General features: G+C 32.7%; 1 protein-coding gene across 5 annotated transcripts in view; it reads left to right on the forward strand.

The window, feature by feature from the left end:
• The window catches only part of USP9X (ubiquitin specific peptidase 9 X-linked), a 115,874-nt gene that overhangs the window by 36,515 nt on the left and 60,073 nt on the right, over positions 1–19,286 (forward strand). For all 5 annotated transcript variants that reach the window (XM_065916535.1, XM_065916534.1, XM_065916538.1 and 2 more), the window contains exons 3-13: positions 2,105–2,250; positions 3,880–3,959; positions 5,695–5,807; positions 6,988–7,206; positions 9,462–9,577; positions 9,775–10,026; positions 10,099–10,237; positions 11,928–12,080; positions 13,181–13,285; positions 16,963–17,169; positions 18,500–18,636. In XM_065916535.1, coding sequence (XP_065772607.1) covers positions 2,105–2,250; positions 3,880–3,959; positions 5,695–5,807; positions 6,988–7,206; positions 9,462–9,577; positions 9,775–10,026; positions 10,099–10,237; positions 11,928–12,080; positions 13,181–13,285; positions 16,963–17,169; positions 18,500–18,636 — 1,667 coding nt within the window. The remainder of the gene's footprint in view (positions 1–2,104; positions 2,251–3,879; positions 3,960–5,694; positions 5,808–6,987; positions 7,207–9,461; positions 9,578–9,774; positions 10,027–10,098; positions 10,238–11,927; positions 12,081–13,180; positions 13,286–16,962; positions 17,170–18,499; positions 18,637–19,286) is intronic.

Here is a 19,286-nt window from a genome sequence, read left to right on the forward strand (position 1 = left end):
AGATGATAATTAAAAAAGGAACAAACAAATTGCATTCTTACCTTTTTTTGGCCTCACGGCTTGTGGGATCTTAGTTCCCTGACCAGGGATTGAACCTGGGCCCTTGGCAGTGAGAGCACGGAGTCCTGACCACTGGATCACCAGGGAATTCCCACAAATTATATTCATAACCGTCTGTAGTATCCCTTTTTCGCTTTCTTATTCTCTACTTTTTAATGTTAGGATTCTAGTTATTTCAAAAGATTTGACACTTAATGGACCTGGGAGAAGCAACCAAAGCACTAATCACTGCCCACCTTATGGCTTACCTTGAATATTTTTTTTTTCATATGGCATAAAGGGAATTTCTAAAATCAATCAGATTTTTCACTTAATATATAGTAATTTTTAAAAGCGTTCCCCACAGGAGAAAATTTTAAGCTCTACTACAGCTCAGTGATAAATGAAGCAGCCTTGGCAAAGGCCCTATGAGATGAACACTCTTGGGAGATGTTTATGGGAGGGTGCAAACTTTCTGGAATGGAATTTGGTAATATATATGTCAGCAGCCCTAAAAGAAATAATTTTTACCGTTGTTGTACTAATTATATTCCCAGGGTCCTGTCCTAAGGAAAAATTGAGAATTTTTATGTAAAAGGTTTATATATAAAAGTATAATTTTATGTTAGCAGTAAAAATTGCAGAATGCTAAATGTCCTTTAATTTTGTTTAATTGATTGAATGCTATGGCCATATGACCATTAATCAGCCCTTTAAAAAAGATTGTTAGTGATGTGGGAAAATACTTAAATGGAAAAAGACACAAACTTAAGCAAGTATAATCCCAATTTTATTGAAAATTTATACGTGTATATGGACAGGATTTGTGGAGATCACAGAACAAAAATTTCAGGAAATAATTGAAAATGTCTCTGGTGCTTATCTTTGGTGTATTATTATGGGTATCTTAATTGTTATTTTTGTCTTTACAATTTCTGTGAGCATATCTATAATACATATATACCAGAGGAAATGGGGGGGATGCTTTTTAAAAATTAATGAAGCAGACTTCCTAAGTTACATACTTAAAAAAATGCAAATATTTCTGTTGGGCTTCTAAAACTTGAATTCTGTTCTGTAGTTTTTTTGCCTTGAAACTAGCCCTTTAGCACCTGCATAGTCTTCATCATCTTAAGTAAAGATTTGCTGTTTTCTTGCAAATCGTCTCTATGAGTTCATGTATAAAGTTTGTAACTAGAATATAGCATACCCACCTATCTTCAGTACAAGCATTTATTTATGCATCTGTTCAGTAAGTGCTAATAAAATGATAAGGAATGGGGCCTTCTCTAAAAGGGCCATCAACCTACAGTGGGTAGAAAAATTCAAACACACACAAAAATTAGCTTAAAATTTAGATTAGTTTCAATTAGAAGAAAAATACCATCTGCTTTCAAAATTAATAAGGGTTTTAAAAGTTCATACACTTAGCTGTGCACAGTATTTCTACAACTAAAGTATGGGGGGTGGGGAAGAAGCACTAACAGTGAAGAGTAAAGTTAGCCTTATTAGTTGAAGATGAAGTGACTTGTTTAGAAACCACAATAAAGTTTTAATAATTGTTTCAATAGTAGTTTGAGACTAGGGTAACTATGGAATAAAAGTTATTTTTCCTCTTCAAAATGAAAAATAAAAGTTATAAGTCAAGAGACTTTTTAATCTGTAAAATGTGTGCAATAATTTGTATCATGAAGGGCTCATATAATGGAAAATGTAAGTGGAGAAGCAGCACACATGGTAGAAAAGAACTCAGACTTTAGAATTAGACCTGGATTTAAATCCTGACCACAGAATTGGAGCTTTGTGACCTTGGGCTAATTATGTATTGTCTGAGGTTTTGTTTTTTTAATCTGTTAAGTGGAAGAATACTTCCTTAGGCTGTTGAGGATTAAATGAAATTATGTTAAAGTGTAGTAGCCCAGAGACTGCCTGATACATCATAAATTTACAATGATCATATCTTCTTTAAAAATTTAAATTACGTCCCCCTAATCTGTTTTGGTGTTTGAATTATTAGATGTACGTTTGTTATAGAAACTTAAATCTGGAATATCTAATCTTTAAGACCTCATCGCCTGATTCTTCCAATGAAAATTCCCCCGCAACTCCTCCCGATGAACAAGGTCAGGGTGATGCCCCATCACAGCTTGAAGATGAGGAGCCTGCATTTCCACATACTGACCTAGCAAAGTTGGATGACATGATCAATAGGTGAGTTGATTTTGTCTTGTTTTTTGATATATGTCATACACAGGAAAAACAAGATTTTCAGCATAGTCATTAGTACTAAGAAAACAGCAAGAGTGGAGAGGAATATCACAGTAAACTATGTTGCCTGTTTAAATAATCTTAACATCTTAGTCATTGCCAAGTACTTTGCAACCTGTGGTTCTTAATGGATTTAAAAATGAAAGGAAGTAACAGTGTCAATAAAGTGTTAAGATTAATGATGATCACTCTAGCTGGTGTATTACTGAAGTAGAACCATATGTGTGGTTTCCCTTTTTTCTTATTGGTGAATGGGTTACTGGATGACTTGAATACTTTTTGCATGACCCTGAGGTAAACCAGGTCATAGGAGATTGAGTTCCTCAGAGCCTGCCCCTTGTCAACTGATTAGTTTGAGGCATTTAAGCATCTCACCCATTTGTTTCTCCTGATCTTCATCTCATGGGGGTAGTTCAGAGTATACATTTTTTCATACTCATAATACAAACATTCACCTCCACCCACCCCCATGCTTCATTTGGAATAAGATTCAGAGAGTGAAAGTTTAAGCTTGTGTATTCGGAAGGAAAATATTTAAAAAGAAGATAAGGGAAGAGTGTGTCAGGGACCCTCCCCCTCGCCCCTACAGATCTGTGGTCTTACACCAGGCTGTAAGCTCAACAAGTGAGTCCTAGGGAGGTGTGACATATCCCCTCAAAAGAAAAGGCAAACACACACTTATAGGGACTTACTTGCTTTACTAAGTTTACTTCTTAAAAACATTCTGATTACGTAACTAATGTGAGTACGCACTGTTAAACATAGAAATATATTATGTCAATAAGGTTCACTGTAATTTCCTCCTTAGGTACACACCTTCCAACCAAAAATTACCACTAGCAATAAGGTGTGCGTTCTTCCAGGTTATCTTTGTGTTTATTATCATAAGTACTGCTTTCTCTACAAATAATGGAATTCTTATATATTACTGAAATGTTTTCCTCATTTCATTTATCTTAAATATTTTTCCTATTAATATACATTTAATTCATTGTTTTTAGAGGTATATTTGAAAGAACACATTAAATGTATATAATGAATTAGTCAAGCAAGCAAACAGTTGTATAAAGTTGTGATGTCCCTGACCATTCTCTATAACAGAGATACAATAGCAAAAAGTTATATTTTGCTTTTCAATTTTTGTCTGGTGGTTGCTCACTCAAGGACAGAATTGCATGTTACCAAATTTCTTGGGGAAGAGAAACATAAAATGATTGTTTTTTGCACTTTCGTATGAATTCTAACAATAGATATCCATTTAAGTGATATTTGATTATTATAGTAGTTTTATAGCTAAGTTATTAAAATAATCTATTTCCCCCTTCTCTCATTGCTATATTTTTTTTTATATTTTTTTCTTGACAGTGTCTTTAAAAAGTTTTTTGTTTGTAGAGATAACAGATGACACTTAGTCAAACAAAGCAGATAGTTTGCCAACTTTGTGGTTTTAATATTTTAGTGTCATTTTAATTTTAATATTTTCATGGTGAGGTAAGTAATTAGTAACTCATTTATAGTGCCTCTTTCAGTGTTCAACCAATAAACATCTTTTTATATTATTAAAACTCTTAGGCCTCGATGGGTGGTTCCAGTTTTGCCAAAAGGGGAATTAGAAGTGCTTTTAGAAGCTGCTATTGACCTTAGTAAAAAAGGTAAGTTTAAATGGTATGAGGCTTTCCATATAATGTATCCTACTAGAAAATAGTTTCACTTCTTGCCTGAATACTTTTTCTGTATATTCCTAGACAAGAACATTTAGCAAGTTTTCTTGCTCTGGCTTAAGATTTATACCTGGAGCACGGGTTCATATCCTTTGGACAACCTTCAAGGATGTTTGTGAACTCTCTGAAGTTATACATGAAATTTATATATAATCATGTTTAAACTGTCCAGCTTATGTGTTATTTTTTAATACACAGAAAGGTTTGAATTTCCTCGAAAAGAAAAAAAAGACTTGAAAGATAAGATACTGTGTGGTTTTTTTTTAATAACCCATTTTTTAAAAACTTTTTATTCTTGTCTAGAAGTAAAAGCTTAATTTTGGAAATAATTTTTTTCAATGATTGATTCTTGAGGTGCAACTGAATTCTCTTAGCAAAGGGCTACTATTGTAATATCTACTTATTTTTAAGGCTTTGGAGGTTAAAGTAAACAGCAGTAACATTTTAGCTTCTGAAATTGTGTAGCCGTGGATGTGTTCCAATTATCAGTTGAAATTAATTATTGTAAAAATTGTCTTTGGTACCTTGCTTAAGTCTGTCTCATTCTATGGCAAGGGTAAAATTTCCTTTGTCTTAATTACCCTCCTTCATTTAAAGAATGTGTCTTTACACCTTATTAATCTTATAAAACCAATATAATGAGTTACGAAAATGCATTTTCAGATTACCATTGTTTTCTCCTGCTCAAATTTCTTTTGTTCATTTACACATTTATTCATCAGTTCAGCAAATTTTTTGAAAACTTCGGTCCTAGGCATGTTTTTAAGTTCTGACTATACAATGTTAGGTAAAAACACACAATGGTTATTTCATTTAATATCATTGATATCCATGGGACATGCAGTCTCTACCCCTCCCACTCCCCCATATTTCTTTAGGACCCATGGTTTATTTTAATTTTAGACAAGGTTCAGATTTTTTAAAAGTACAGTACTAGGGTTAAATGTCATGTCTTTTTACAACCAAAATCAGATAATACTTTATATACAAATTGAATGGCTTTTCATTTTGTCATCAAGAGTTAAAAGATTTTTTGTGTGTGTTTGGGGACATGTAGCACTATTGCCTTTCTGAAACCAGATGGAATTAAAGACATTAAGAAACAGATGTTAGGCCAGTAAAAGAGACTAATAATGAAAATGATAATTTATCTTTAATTGATTAAGCTCTTCTGTAGAATAATATAATAGTATTTGTCAAGTGGATAATTTACAACCAAAATGAGATTTTAAAAATAGTTGAGAAGCATCATTTTTTGTTTGTTTTAAAGTTTGTTGTCAATAAAATACTATAACGTATTTAAATCTCCTAGCACATTGTTCTCATAACCATTGTGTTTTTAATGTTGGGCCACTGTCATAATTAGAAATATTTTCAGTTCATCTTAGTATTACTTGGCTTAATGTACTTTTATACAGTTAAGTTTTTTTTTTCATTTATTTTTGTTAGTTAAGTATTTTTGAAATTCACTGATGGTTGTTTTTATTTTTCAATCTGTTACTTTTTTGACATCTTAGATAATGCTATGAAGTTTTTCCCAAAACTAGTCTGCAATTGTTAGCTGTTACTGAATATTTTACAGTTACTGCTTTTATCATGTAATTGGACATTGTAAGACAATCAGATAAACAATTTGTTTACATTAATTTTTCTCTCCTTTTCTTAGGCCTTGATGTTAAAAGTGAAGCATGTCAGCGATTTTTTCGAGATGGGCTAACAATATCTTTCACTAAGATCCTTACAGACGAAGCAGTGAGTGGCTGGAAGTTTGAAATTCATGTGAGTCTTTTATTTTAAAAATCTGATTTATATATATATATATATTTGGTTACATATTTGATCACTACTTGAATTAAAGGATTTTTTAAAATGAGAAATTTTGTTATAATTTCGGTTGAAAGAAGCATAATCATTTAGAATGAGTGTGAGTTTTCAAGTTAGAAAACATTGGTTTAATCTGTTTCCTTATTTCTCAAGTGCCTTGTGACTTTTGAGGTGCCACCATATTTCACTGAAAATATGACACGGTTGTGAAATGCACCAGTCACTCATTTTATGTACCACTAAGGAAGGAAAATGCCCAAGATGGGGAACCTATTATTTGGCACACAAAGGGTCAATGCAGAGAAATAAACTCTACATACAAAAAGAGACACCAAAGAAACCTGCATATTTCAACTTTGACACCTGATGGAGGGGGAGAAGATCTCTTGAAATTTTTAACCACAAGCCAGTATTCAGTAGTGGTCTCAGGTTTATATGATATGATATTATATGATTATATGATATAATCAGATTCTAAAGATCTTAAAAAGTGAAAAAAAAATATGCATTTTTAGATTGAAGTACTGTAATTACTACAAGTCTCTGTTCCTTGTTTATTGTAGGGAAATATGGTCTCAAATTGTGAGTTTTTGAGTATGGAATGGAAGCTTTGGGAGTTGTATCAGACTTTTGCATTGAGGCTTAGATAGTAAACCTACTCCATCTTGGATATTTAGTACATTGCTTAGATTTTAGAGTTGTTGCCTCTAGTTTAAAAATTGCAGAGAGGAAGCAGTGGTAATTTGCATCTTGTCTGGGGACACAGAGCAGTGCCTACTTCATTTTGTAAGCCATTGCAAATGTTTTTTGAAAGTAGATACTATATAATTTAAGTAAATGCTAATTTCTTTCTTAAAATTTGTTTTTAATTGAAGGATAATTGCTTTACAATATTGTGTTGGTTTCTGCCATAGGTACACATATGTCCCCTCCCTTTTGAAACACTTTGCCACCTCCCTAATTTCTTTTTTGATACATCGGTTTGATCCCAATATTAGTAAAGTTAAACATAACTCAAATGATCAGTATCGAACAACTGAAGGATAATTATTAAAATATAATTAATCAAGATTGGAAGATACTTCTGTTCAGAATGTCTTTATCTCATTAATTACCTTCTCCTTTTATATAACAGAGGTGTATTATCAATAATACTCATCGCCTGGTGGAGCTATGTGTGGCCAAGTTGTCCCAGGATTGGTTTCCACTTCTAGAACTTCTCTCCATGGCCTTAAATCCTCATTGCAAATTCCATATCTACAATGGTACACGTCCGTGTGAATCCGTTTCCTCAAATGTTCAGTTGCCTGAAGACGAACTCTTTGCTCGTTCTCCAGACCCTCGATCACCAAAAGTGTGTTGATTTGTTGTTTTTTTTAAGTTAAATGTTAACAGTTGTTCTGCTCTGCTACAGAACTTTAAATGACCTTAACCTCCTGGTAGCATGGAGTAGAGTTATTTCATATAGCTCTTAAAGGGATTTTGCATTGTTGTTGTTATTTTTTTAATTTAAAAATATTTTTGGCTTTCTCAGTATAGTTAGTCCCATTGTCTTTTGCCCATTCTCTTGGGAAATAGTCATAATTTGAGTTAGTATGAAACAGAACTTGTTTTTCCTTTTCAATAAGGGTGGAGTAGATTATTTCTTTGACTGAGGCCTGTCTAATGTGTCATAAAACAATAGAAAATACAAATGAAAGCAAAATAGCAAGGCTGACAAATATCAATTAAATATATTTAGTATACAAAATGCAAAAGTCCCCCAGTGTAAATTTTCTATACCAGCATAAATAGAATGTACATTAAAAAATGAATGCCTAAAAAAAAAAAAGAATGCCTAACTATACTTATTCTAATAAATATTAAATAATTAACCATATATAGTTTTTAAATTTTAGAATTTAGGAAGACATTTTTAAATTTGATGACCTTATTATTCTTTTTTTTAAAAACAGGAAAATTTGAACTTAAAAATGTTTGGTTTATCCTGTTAAAAGTGGAAGTCATCAAAGTATATTGATTACATTGAGCTAAGATTTTCTGATTTTTCCTAAGATTGATATTGTTGCTGCTTCAGGCTTGTTTTTGTTTGAGTAAATCAGTATTTAAATAATGATAATCTCCAAAATATACCTGTTTTTTTTTTTTTTTTTTTTTTTTCCTTCTTTTTTTTTAAATTTTTTGCTCTATAGTCAATAATCTGCAAGTCTCAGAGGGGACAACTTGATTTAGGATGGCTTTGAGTTGAAGATTTTTTTATGTATCTTTGAAGCCTAGCTTTTCTTGAATATTACTAGTTTTTGAGTATTTCCAATTGCTTAAATGTACATTTCAACTAAAAACATATGAGATTAACTTTAGACTGATTTTTACTTTGTGCACATATATATAATATGCTATATATATTATAATAACTGTTGAGTGTATCAGCCTAATAGTCCCATTGCAGTTACTGGAGAAATAAAAATATATTACATAATAAAAATGTACTTTCTTTGAATTGCTGAATGTCAGAAGGGACCTGGTGAATTAAATGCTCAGATTTTTCATTGTTTTGATTTAGCCTTTTAAGGCCAAATTAAAAGGAAAATATTATAATGAACTTATAAAAATCATATCAAAACTGCGATAGTGTTTCTTTAAAGCATTATCTAATACTTGGCATTTTCCCCATGTCCTGAACATTGTTTTTTTTTTTGTTTGTTTTTAAATAGTTGTAGAAATGACTTTCGCTTAAGACCTAATATAGAAAGTGCCCCTCCCCTCCCTCACCCCCAGCTCCCTTTGTTTTTCTTCCTTTAGGGACTTCCAAAATGCATCCTTTTAGAAGGCAAGGAATAGAAAGCTGTTTTAGGTAGATGAGTTTTTATATATATTTGATTCTTTTATCTATGTAAGCTATTGATTTGTTTTTAATTTTACCTATAGGCATGCTTTTAACTACACATACTGTTGCCTATCCCAGCTACATTGTACTTGTCTCTTAGGGAGGAGGTTGAAAGGTAATTCATAGTATACAGCATTGTGGTACCTCTAACATGAGAACTGGGGGGTATTCAGAAGTCAGCACAAAGCATCAACCAGCATGTTCTAATTAGGAGCAACAAACAGGATACCAGGAATTCATTTTTAATGGATAGGTCACTCTTGAGCTTTAAGATTATTGTGTTTCAAGAGTATTTGTGGTTATTCAAAGCTACAACAAAAAATAAATTTCAAACAGTATCTTAGGTTACCAAATAATCTTTCTTTTCTTAAAGTCTTTTTACCCTCTTAAATTTTTAAAAATAGACCTCAGATAATAAGGTAGTCTCATGATGGGATATTTGAGATAGAAGCATGGCTTCTAATTCCAGTTCACCAGTTACATTGATACAAACAAACAGCTGTGCCCTAATGATCTAATCGGTACTACCAATTATGCTTTTCTCTCACAGACAGGATTACTGTGAACAACATGCAATATTTTGTGTCTTTTTTTCAAAGATGGTTTTACATAATTATTTTCCTTTATTGCATTTCCTGTTTCTAATGTGTTTAAGAAATTACTTCAGATAGCATTTTCCATCCCAAAGTCGGAAGTTAACTTTTTTACTAACTGTATTACAGGGTTGGCTCGTGGATCTTCTCAACAAATTCGGCACTTTAAATGGATTCCAGATTTTGCATGATCGTTTTATTAATGGATCAGCATTAAATGTTCAAATAATTGCAGCCCTTATTAAGTAAGTTATGTTTTAAAATGAATCTTCAGTGCATTCTAGAAATTGCTACTTAATTGCTTAATAAAAATTGAGTTTCCTTTCTCAAATATGGTTTCTTTAGCTGGTAACTTGGATTAAAAAAAAAAAAGTCTGAGTTCAGTCCTAGTTGATTGTAAGAAATTGTATATTGAAAGAAACTTCTGTCTTTCTTGTTTCAGACCATTTGGACAATGCTATGAGTTTCTCACTCTTCATACGGTGAAAAAGTACTTTCTTCCAGTAATAGAAATGGTTCCACAGTTTTTAGAAAACTTAACTGATGAAGAACTGAAAAAAGAAGCAAAGAATGAAGCCAAAAATGATGCTCTTTCAATGATTATTAAATCTTTGAAAAATTTAGCTTCAAGAGTTCCAGGACAAGAAGAAACTGTAAAAAATTTAGAAATATTTAGGTTAAAAATGATACTTAGGTAAGATATTTACCTCTTGAAATAATTTATGTGAATTTTAGAATCATATTTAACACTTCATTTCTCTTATAGATTATTGCAAATTTCTTCTTTCAATGGAAAGATGAATGCACTTAATGAGGTGAATAAGGTGATATCGAGTGTATCATACTACACCCATCGGCACGGTAACCCTGAGGAGGAAGAATGGCTCACAGCTGAACGAATGGCGGTAAGTCCTTTGATTCTAATTTCATGAATAAGAATCTGTCTAAGGCAAAAACCGTAGCTCTACTTAAAGTTAGTGATATTAGCATTTTAAAGAAAATTTTGTAATTGGGAGATGGTTGGATCAGTTTGTGACTGTTAATCCTGAGAACTTTTTGTAACTAACATGATTTATTATTTGTGTTTTTTTTGGTGATATATAATTATTTGATGATAATGGGTAGCTTAGCACATCTTTGATACACTTACTGCTGAATGTAGGTGTTCTGAAGTAATTATTAGCTGGGTGGGAGTTGAAGTTGAGTAAAGAAAGGTGATTGGGTAGTATCTGGTACCTATTGAATGAAGTCACCTATTCATTTGATGAATTCCACTTAAAGATTTTAAAATAGGAAATAAAATTAATGGAATAAGGAACACTTAAGTTAATGTTTTATCATAATTGTAAGGACTTCACTTAAGCACTTGCGTTTATATTATTTTGATGTTGAAAGTTTAGGAAATTTTACTTACCAGAGATTATTGCATCCTTGTAATTTAAAAATGAGTAAGAATGCCACTTAAATATTGGTTGCATAACCTCAGTGCATACTGTCTAACAGTACTGAGGAGACATCTGTAAAAGAAGTGTCCTTGACCTCAAGGAGGCCTCAGTTTAATAGGGAAAACAGTGATTAGGATGTGATAAAAGGTATGGTATGTGGAGGATGCCTTGATTTTGACTGTGTGTTAGGGGTCAAGTGGTAGCCTTCTGGTTTGGGGTGTGTTATTTGTCTGTTCACCTTATGGGAGGTCTAGCACAGAGTTACTCAGTGTGGTCTGAGGTCTCATTCTGGTCCTTGAGCTGCTACAAAGCCTAGATGAATACAGAAAATGGCAGTAAGTGTTTAGGAACTTCTGTAGCAAATTGATACTGCCACATTTTAATTGTGTTCTTCAAAAATATATGCCTGTAACAGATTAGAAGTAAAAATGGACCTTTACTAGCTGAGAAGTGTACCTCCTTCTCTAACATGTTTTGGGACTATATAGTTTTAATAAGTTGAACACTGAAATCATACAGTGTGGGCTGTTACTTTGTATAATATCATGAGTTCGTTTTCTTTTATTGGCTTAAATATTAAATAAATGCCTGTCAAGCAATATAGCATAGTGTTCAGACTTAGGAAGCTTACAGCCTTGATTCAGTTTCTGGTTCCAATACTACTGAGCCTGTGTACTTTTCGGTTAATAGGGCAGTATAGCCCTCATTAGGATTGTTAAGATTAAACAAGCTAATGGATAAACAATAATAGTGTAATTGGGTAATAAATAAAAGCAAAAAATTTAAAAGTACCTTTTATCCAAATCAAAATTGGTATAAAAAATCTAAATCCTAAAATGGGTTCTGTACCTACCATAGTTAAACCATGGTGATTGCTACATTTAAGTAATAATTTTCTGAGTAAATGCTAGAGTAAAGTATTTTTTAATGATTTCACTATTTTTAATTCATGGAAGTATTTCTGTTTGTGCAAAATTAAGTTCCATGAAATTGTGATTTTTCATAATTTTGTATCAAAACACATAAATGTGTTACATTAGTACATTATATTTTGTGAGTTTTTAAATTCCTACTAATGCTTAGAAGTGTGAGCAATACTTTATGTATATATTTTTGAAAGCTTTGAGGCAAGTTTTTTAATTCTTTTTAGGAATGGATACAGCAGAACAATATTTTGTCGATAGTCTTGCGAGATAGTCTTCATCAACCACAGTATGTGGAAAAGCTAGAGAAGATTCTTCGTTTTGTCATCAAAGAAAAAGCCCTGACCTTACAAGATCTTGATAATATCTGGGCAGCACAGGTAAGGACTTTAAGATGGTGGTTATTTGATTTGTAAAAAGAAACGTACTAAAAACTAAAGAAATGAAGTAGTTGTAGTGAAATGGAATGAAGGCTTACATTGTTTGAAAGTCCTGTCAAGAATCTTTTTGAAGTAGCCAGTCATATTTTTAAAATAAAAATAGTCCATCATCTACTGTATATGTTTGGTAAAAGTCAGCAATTTGTAGGTTTTAAATAAGAAACAAACAGTAAAATAATGAGAAATGTCTATTGAAAGAGTATAAGACTTCTATAATTGATTTCTTCATATACTTAAAGAACTCTAGTGTCAGGAGAGTTAAATCACTAAATTATTTATAAAAACCTGTAATAATCCAAAGAATAGTTTTTAGAACGGTAAGTAGTCTTTGGTTTCAGAGATAGAAACTGTATGATTCCTATGATTATCTTAATGACAAGTTTTCTGTTCATTGGAGCACTTGAGAATTATTCATGAGTTCTGTACTATAAAGCTTTGTTTATTGAGTTTGTTGTTGTTGTTTAGTTGCTCACTTGTGTCCAACTCTTTTGTAACCCCATGGACTTGTAGCCCACCAGGCTCCTCTTTGCATGGGATTTCCCAGGCAAGAATACTACAGTGGGTTGCCATTTCCTTCTCCAGGGCATCTTCCCAACACAGGGATTGAACTCACGTCTACTGCATTACAGGCTGATTCTTTACCACTGAGCCTACCAGGGAAGTCCTTATTTAGTCTTCAGAAACTGAGAAAACATTCAGTTTTGTCTTTGGTTCCAGTTTTGAAACAATACCACTGGTGTGCCTTATTATTTTCCTATTTGTATTGTTAAAATTGGCATGTTAAATTCAATAAACTGTACTAAAAGTTAACATGAGTTCCCAAAGTCTACATTAACCATCTACATTTAACCATTAAGAAATCAAGCTGTCAGGTTTTAGATGGCTGTTATAAAACATTTAAAATGTTAGGAATTTTCTTAGGTTACACAGTTAGATGGAGATGGGAACACTTGATTAATTAACAGTGTTCGTAGACAGTATATGCTACTTATTGCTGTTGAGATTTTAGTGTGCTCTGATTTTGTTTGTTTTTTCCACAGGCAGGGAAGCATGAAGCCATTGTGAAGAATGTACACGATCTACTGGCAAAGTTGGCATGGGATTTTTCTCCTGAGCAACTTGATCATCTTTTTGATTGCTTTAAGGTAATAGTTAACGTAGTTTAGTAGTACAGTTTCATTTTTAATAGAATTAGTTCATTAGATCTATGAATGATTCTTCCCCAGTAAATACTTAAATAGAAATCATTAAATGATTTCTGGTGTAACAGAATTGACCATTGTTTTCTTTTTCAATGAACACTTTTTATAATAATAGCCCTTACAAATAAAGAACCTTTTTTTTTTTTTTTTCTTCTTGTTTTTTAAACTCAGGTTGACAGTCAATTTGGATTCCTTCCCCCTAGCAGTCTGTGTTTTTATTACAGGTTCTGTAGGACTGAAGGGAAAGATAAGTGATCACAATGAAACATCGTCAGCAGTAAGGACTACCTGCTGTGGGTAGTCCTGGTAGTCTAGGGTGATATGCACAGGCAAGCTGGAAATGTAGTTCATGGACCTGGTGGAATTGTAGTTCATAAGGTGTAGCCCAAGAGCTCCTATGGGCATATCTGCATTAGTGCCGTCCTGCACTTTTTAAGGCCATATTGTATAGTGGTCTCTCCAGTTACTAGTATTGGGTTTGTAAAAGCCAAGTGATGAGTGAATTTGTGGATTAAGAAGACAAGACGCCATGGCAGTATTCACCAAGGGGTATTCTGTTAATAACTGGTGTAAGATCATGAAGGTATCTTGTTAAAAATAAGTTATACTGACTGCCGATGGGAACATAAGTTCCTGCAACCCCTTAGGAAAATAGTTCGGTGTTTCTGGCAAAGTGTTAGGATTTTCATGACAGTCAGTTTGAGTTCTGAATATATACTCTAGAGGAACTGATGCATATGTGCACCAGTATACACATTCAACATTTGCAGCACAGTTATTTGTAATAGTAAACAATTGCTATGTAAGTTGGATAAATGGTGGAATGTTCATATAATGAAACATGACAATGAGAATGACCAACTCAACCACAAGGATGAGTCTGATAAACAGAAGGTTGAAGAAAGGAATGAGGCACACAAGAATTCATAAACCTTGATAGAACATAAACTTCAGAAATAGACCCAGCTAGCTTCTGGAGTGCCGTTTACCGTTTGATGTTTTCATCCTGGGTAATAGTTACATAGGTACATATATATACATATTATGTACTATAATGTGTATGTTTGTACCCTTCTTGATGTGTATTTCACAGTTGAAGAAAAAATAATACCAATTACTAGCTTCCATCCAAGACCAATTAATTCTGAGTTGCTAGGACCTCGGAGTCTGTATTTTAAGCAGGATTCTCAGATAATTACAGTAGAGTTGTAAATCACTGCCTTATGGAAGAATTAAGTTTGAAGTCATCAAAGGCAGCTAAGGAAATAATAGAATCAGTTAGGTGGGTACTCTAATTGCCATTCATTTCTAATTTTGAGATGACTTATGAAATGATGGTTTGTGACCAGTGATGACCATGCTGGGAAAAGGAAAGAAGAAAGGTTGAATATTATGATGTTCTCTAGACCCTCTACCCCCTCTTCTCAGAGTGGTCTAAATATAATAATAGTCTAAATATAAAAAGAATTCCATTATCTATGTTCCACCTACTTTGGCTCAATAGATTTTTATTGAGCATTTATTATTTGGTAACAAACTGTTTTTGGAGATGTTGGGTAAAACTAGAATTTTTATAGTGTGTCGAAACTTCCTGCTAATGAGGATTGAAAGGGAACATGAAGTCCAGGTCACTTTGTAGTTCTTTATAGAGGCTAACCAAATGATTTCAAAGCTTAGTGACTTAGACTTATGTACTTAGCTGGTCTACTTTTTCATTGTTTGAGTTCTAATTAAGTCTATGTTCTTTAAACTGCTCATACCAGTTTACAGTCCCATCAAGATTTTCACATCCTTGCCAGCGCTTGTTTTTGTCAGAATTAGGGATTTTTGACAGTCCGCTTGGTATGAAGTGTTACCTCATTGTGGTATTGGTTTTTATATCCTTGATCACTAATGAAGTTAAACTTCTTTTCATATGTTTCTATTCTTCGTGTGTGTGTGTGTGTGAGAGAGAGAGAGAGAGAAGCCTATTCAAGTCTTTTGCCTAATTTTTCCCTTTTGAGTTATTTATACCTTCCTTATTGATTCATAGAAATTCTTGACACATTTTGAATGCTAGTCTTTTATCAGTTCAAGTGTTGTAAATTGTGGTTGGTTTTTTTTTTTTTTAACTTTATGGTGGCTTTGGATGAACAAATGTTCTTAATCAATTTCTCCTTTTCATATTTAATGATTTTAGCATATATGTGTTTGAGATGAGTACATGAAGAAAAACTTTGCAATATCATTATCATACCTAAAAACTAATGCTTCCTTAATTGTCACGTAGTGATAAAACTTCCAGTTGTCTCAGATTATACTTTGTTTGAAGTTTGTTTGAATTAGGCTCCATAGTTTGTCATCAGTTGTAAATGTTTTTTAAGGCTCTTTGAAGCTATAGTTTTCCCCATTGTCTTTTGTTTTTCCTTGTAAATTATTTGTTGAAACTGGATTGATTATTGATTGTGAAAAATATGAAACGGGCTTTTTCATTGTTCTTTTGCTAATATATATCGTAGTTGGTGATGTGCTTTTCCTTTAGGAGGCACATTATGCTTGCCGGTCTCTTTAAAATATTCTTATTTGTAATATAATCTAATATTTCAGTCATATTCTTAGCAGCTTTCTGATATTCCTTTCATAATTTTAAGGGGTTTGGAGGAATTGGAAGTATGCATTCCAGTTGACTTCAAGATATCCTGTATTTACCACATTGTTAATGTCTGCATAATAATTCCATTGAAAGACTCCTCTGTAATTACTTAATCATCCTGCTCTTTGCCATTTGGTTGCTTTCAGTTTATTTTCCAATAAACAACCAGTTACCAACTTTATACATACACGTTTCCTCATGTTGTTTAGCAATGTCCCTGGCTTCTGCCCACTACATGCCAGTAGTGCATACACACAGACACAGGCACACACACACCGTTATATAAACTGGGTGTTTAGAAAGAAGTATTTTAGGGAGGGTGTTTTGGTTGTTTTGTTTTGTTTCTTTTCTATTTTAGAATTTTTAAACGAGTGGCCAGTCATCTACTGAATTGAAATAGCATTGTATCATGCCTGTAAGTTAGAAACTTCTTAGATAATAACAGAGTTTGTTATAGACTTTTTTTTAATGTGTGCAATGCACATTGCTTTTTCATTTATTATGAATATTTTTGCAATTCAAGTTGTCTTTAACATCTTTTAATATAATTTTAAAGGTACAAATGACAGATTGAGTCTAAGGCACTAGTTCTCAGCAGGAGGCTCTTGTGCTTCCCAGAGATACTTGGCAATACCTGGAGATATTTTTGGTTGTCACAGATAAAAGGAGGAGTTGCTGCTGGCTTCTAGTGGGGTAGAGGCTGGGGTACTGTTAAACTTCCTATAGTGCACAGGACAGCCCCCCACAACAGTTTTCCTAGTCCAAAATGTTGGTAATACAAAGACTGAGAAACCCTGATCTATGGTATTTAACTGTAAATGGAGATTTTTTTTATTTCTCTTGGAGTTTAAATCTATCGTATCTTATTGCTCAAATACCACTTGAGTGTTGTTTTTCTGATGAATATTGTTTATCTGGTGACACTTTTAAGCAGTGATGAATAAAAAGGTGGTGGTGCCATATCGTTTACAATTTATTTTCTATCTAGGCCAGTTGGACAAATGCGAGTAAAAAGCAGCGAGAAAAGCTACTTGAACTGATACGTCGTCTTGCAGAAGATGACAAAGATGGTGTGATGGCGCACAAAGTGTTGAACCTCCTCTGGAATCTGGCCCATAGTGATGATGTGCCTGTAGACATCATGGACCTGGCTCTCAGCGCCCACATAAAAATACTAGATTACAGTTGTTCCCAGGTAAGGCTGTGCTGTCTTGCTCACTTTTTGTGACCTTTCTCTTTCACGATGAGGATGACTTTTAGATATAGAATAGTTCTAGGTTTTTCTGACATTATTTTTGAAGTGATCTTTAAGAATTGACATACTTGGTTCACTGCCTTCCTCTGTCTCTTATGTCTTAAATTTTCTGCATCATCTGAAAACATTTTAGTCTTCTTGGTAGAAAGACAGTATAAGCAAGTTACAAAGTTGTGGTAATGTCAGATATATGGTGCTAAATATCAATTTCAAGTAGATCATACGATACTAAAGCTAATTATGGACTTCAGAGGTAAGAGAAGTTAGGTTTTCTTTGCTTCTTAGGGAAGTTAAGAAAAATTAATAGAATTTCCTAAACACTGAAACATTTTAGTGCCTTCCCTGTAGGCAAGTTGTACAACTTCCCTGCATTCTAACTTGTAGCATGTGTATCTTTTAATTCATGGTAAAATGAATATTGCTGAAAAACTTATTTCCTGCTTGTTAAAACTTTTTGCTATACTGATGAACTGAAATTTAGATAAGTTCAAGCAGGTGTAGGTGTTTTTTTTCCTATACTTGAGATAGTTCATTACGTATTTGGTATATCAAATAATAAGAACCTCAAGTTTAAATTATTTCATTAAACACACAAACACAAAATAAAAGTAATCCGAACTTAAATTTTTAGGTACACAAACCTGCATTTCTGATTACTATGGACTCAGGGAAGGAGTAAAGTAAATAAAGTATGAGAAGTAAAAATATTTGAAGTAGTTTTGATTTTATAACATTAATTTTTAATTGCTTATCATTGTTTCTCTTTCTCTCCTTGTGTGTATGTGGAGATGTCCTTATTTTTATTTTTGGTGAATTTTTTTCACTCAGTGGCTGTACCATTGTTTCCTTGGTATAATACAAATTTTCTCTTCTTTCTATGCTAAAAACAAACCCATACAGAGTAGCAATCGGAGTTACGTGTTCTTACTGGAATTTAATTATATGGCAGAATCTCTTAAAGCATTGGGTAAAGCTTAAATGCCTACCTCCTGGCAACTTTTAAAATCAAACTTTCTGTCAGTGTGCTTAATACCTTTCAGTAGATATATGTGAATCCATGTCATGTTGAGTTTTTATAATAGTATTTAGGAGTTTTGGTAGTATATGTGGAATAAAAGCATATTTAAAGCAGCTTTTTTTATCATTAAATTCTTTACTGCAACGATGCTGGTATTACAAGAAGAGCTCTATTTGGTAATTCTCAAACTAATTTGGAGGTAGAATTCTTCTGAGTATTGACCTATATAAAACACTGAAATTGTTTCTTAAGGACCGTGACACACAGAAGATACAGTGGATAGATCGCTTTATAGAAGAGCTTCGCACAAATGACAAATGGGTAATTCCTGCACTGAAACAAATTAGAGAAATTTGTAGTTTGTTTGGTGAAGCACCTCAGAATTTGAGGTAAGACTTAACAGAAAATTTCAGTATTTTTAATTACGTATTTTGTTGAAAAGAAGCATTGTTTGGTGAAAGCAGGTTTTAAAAAGAAAACTAGAGTAGGGTGACAGGAAGCTTACACACTAAATTCAAAAAGAGGATTCCTTTATCACATCCACCTCTTTGATTTTATTGATGAAGAAGACAGAATTTAGTGATAAGTATCAGAATAGAGGTGATAATACTGCCTTCATGTTATCTATTCCAGCTCATATAACCAGAAAGTTCAAGAACAAATTATTTCAGTAACTAAAGTTTGGCATGTTAAGATATTTAAAGTTGGCTATTTAACAGAAATTTAGCTAAAAAAAAATCAGAAAAGGTATTTTCAAACTATACCTTGTCATCTTGCATCATTTAAACATACGTGCAATTTAATATTTGAAATTAACTTTTAAAATTAACTATTTAAAAAACCAGTAGGTTTATTTTACTGTGAAGACTTAACATAGTATGACATTTCAAAGTCAATAAAGCATTAACTATTTCAGAGTAAACCGATCATGGGAAGATAACATCTGTAAGAAAAATTAATGGATTAGTGTAGATACTGGTGAAAAGGGAAACAAAGCAGGAGAGATAAAATGAAATGAGGAATGACATTGATAGACAAC

This window comes from Muntiacus reevesi, chromosome X (assembly GCF_963930625.1).
Source record: "Muntiacus reevesi chromosome X, mMunRee1.1, whole genome shotgun sequence".
Lineage (NCBI taxonomy): Eukaryota > Metazoa > Chordata > Mammalia > Artiodactyla > Cervidae > Muntiacus > Muntiacus reevesi.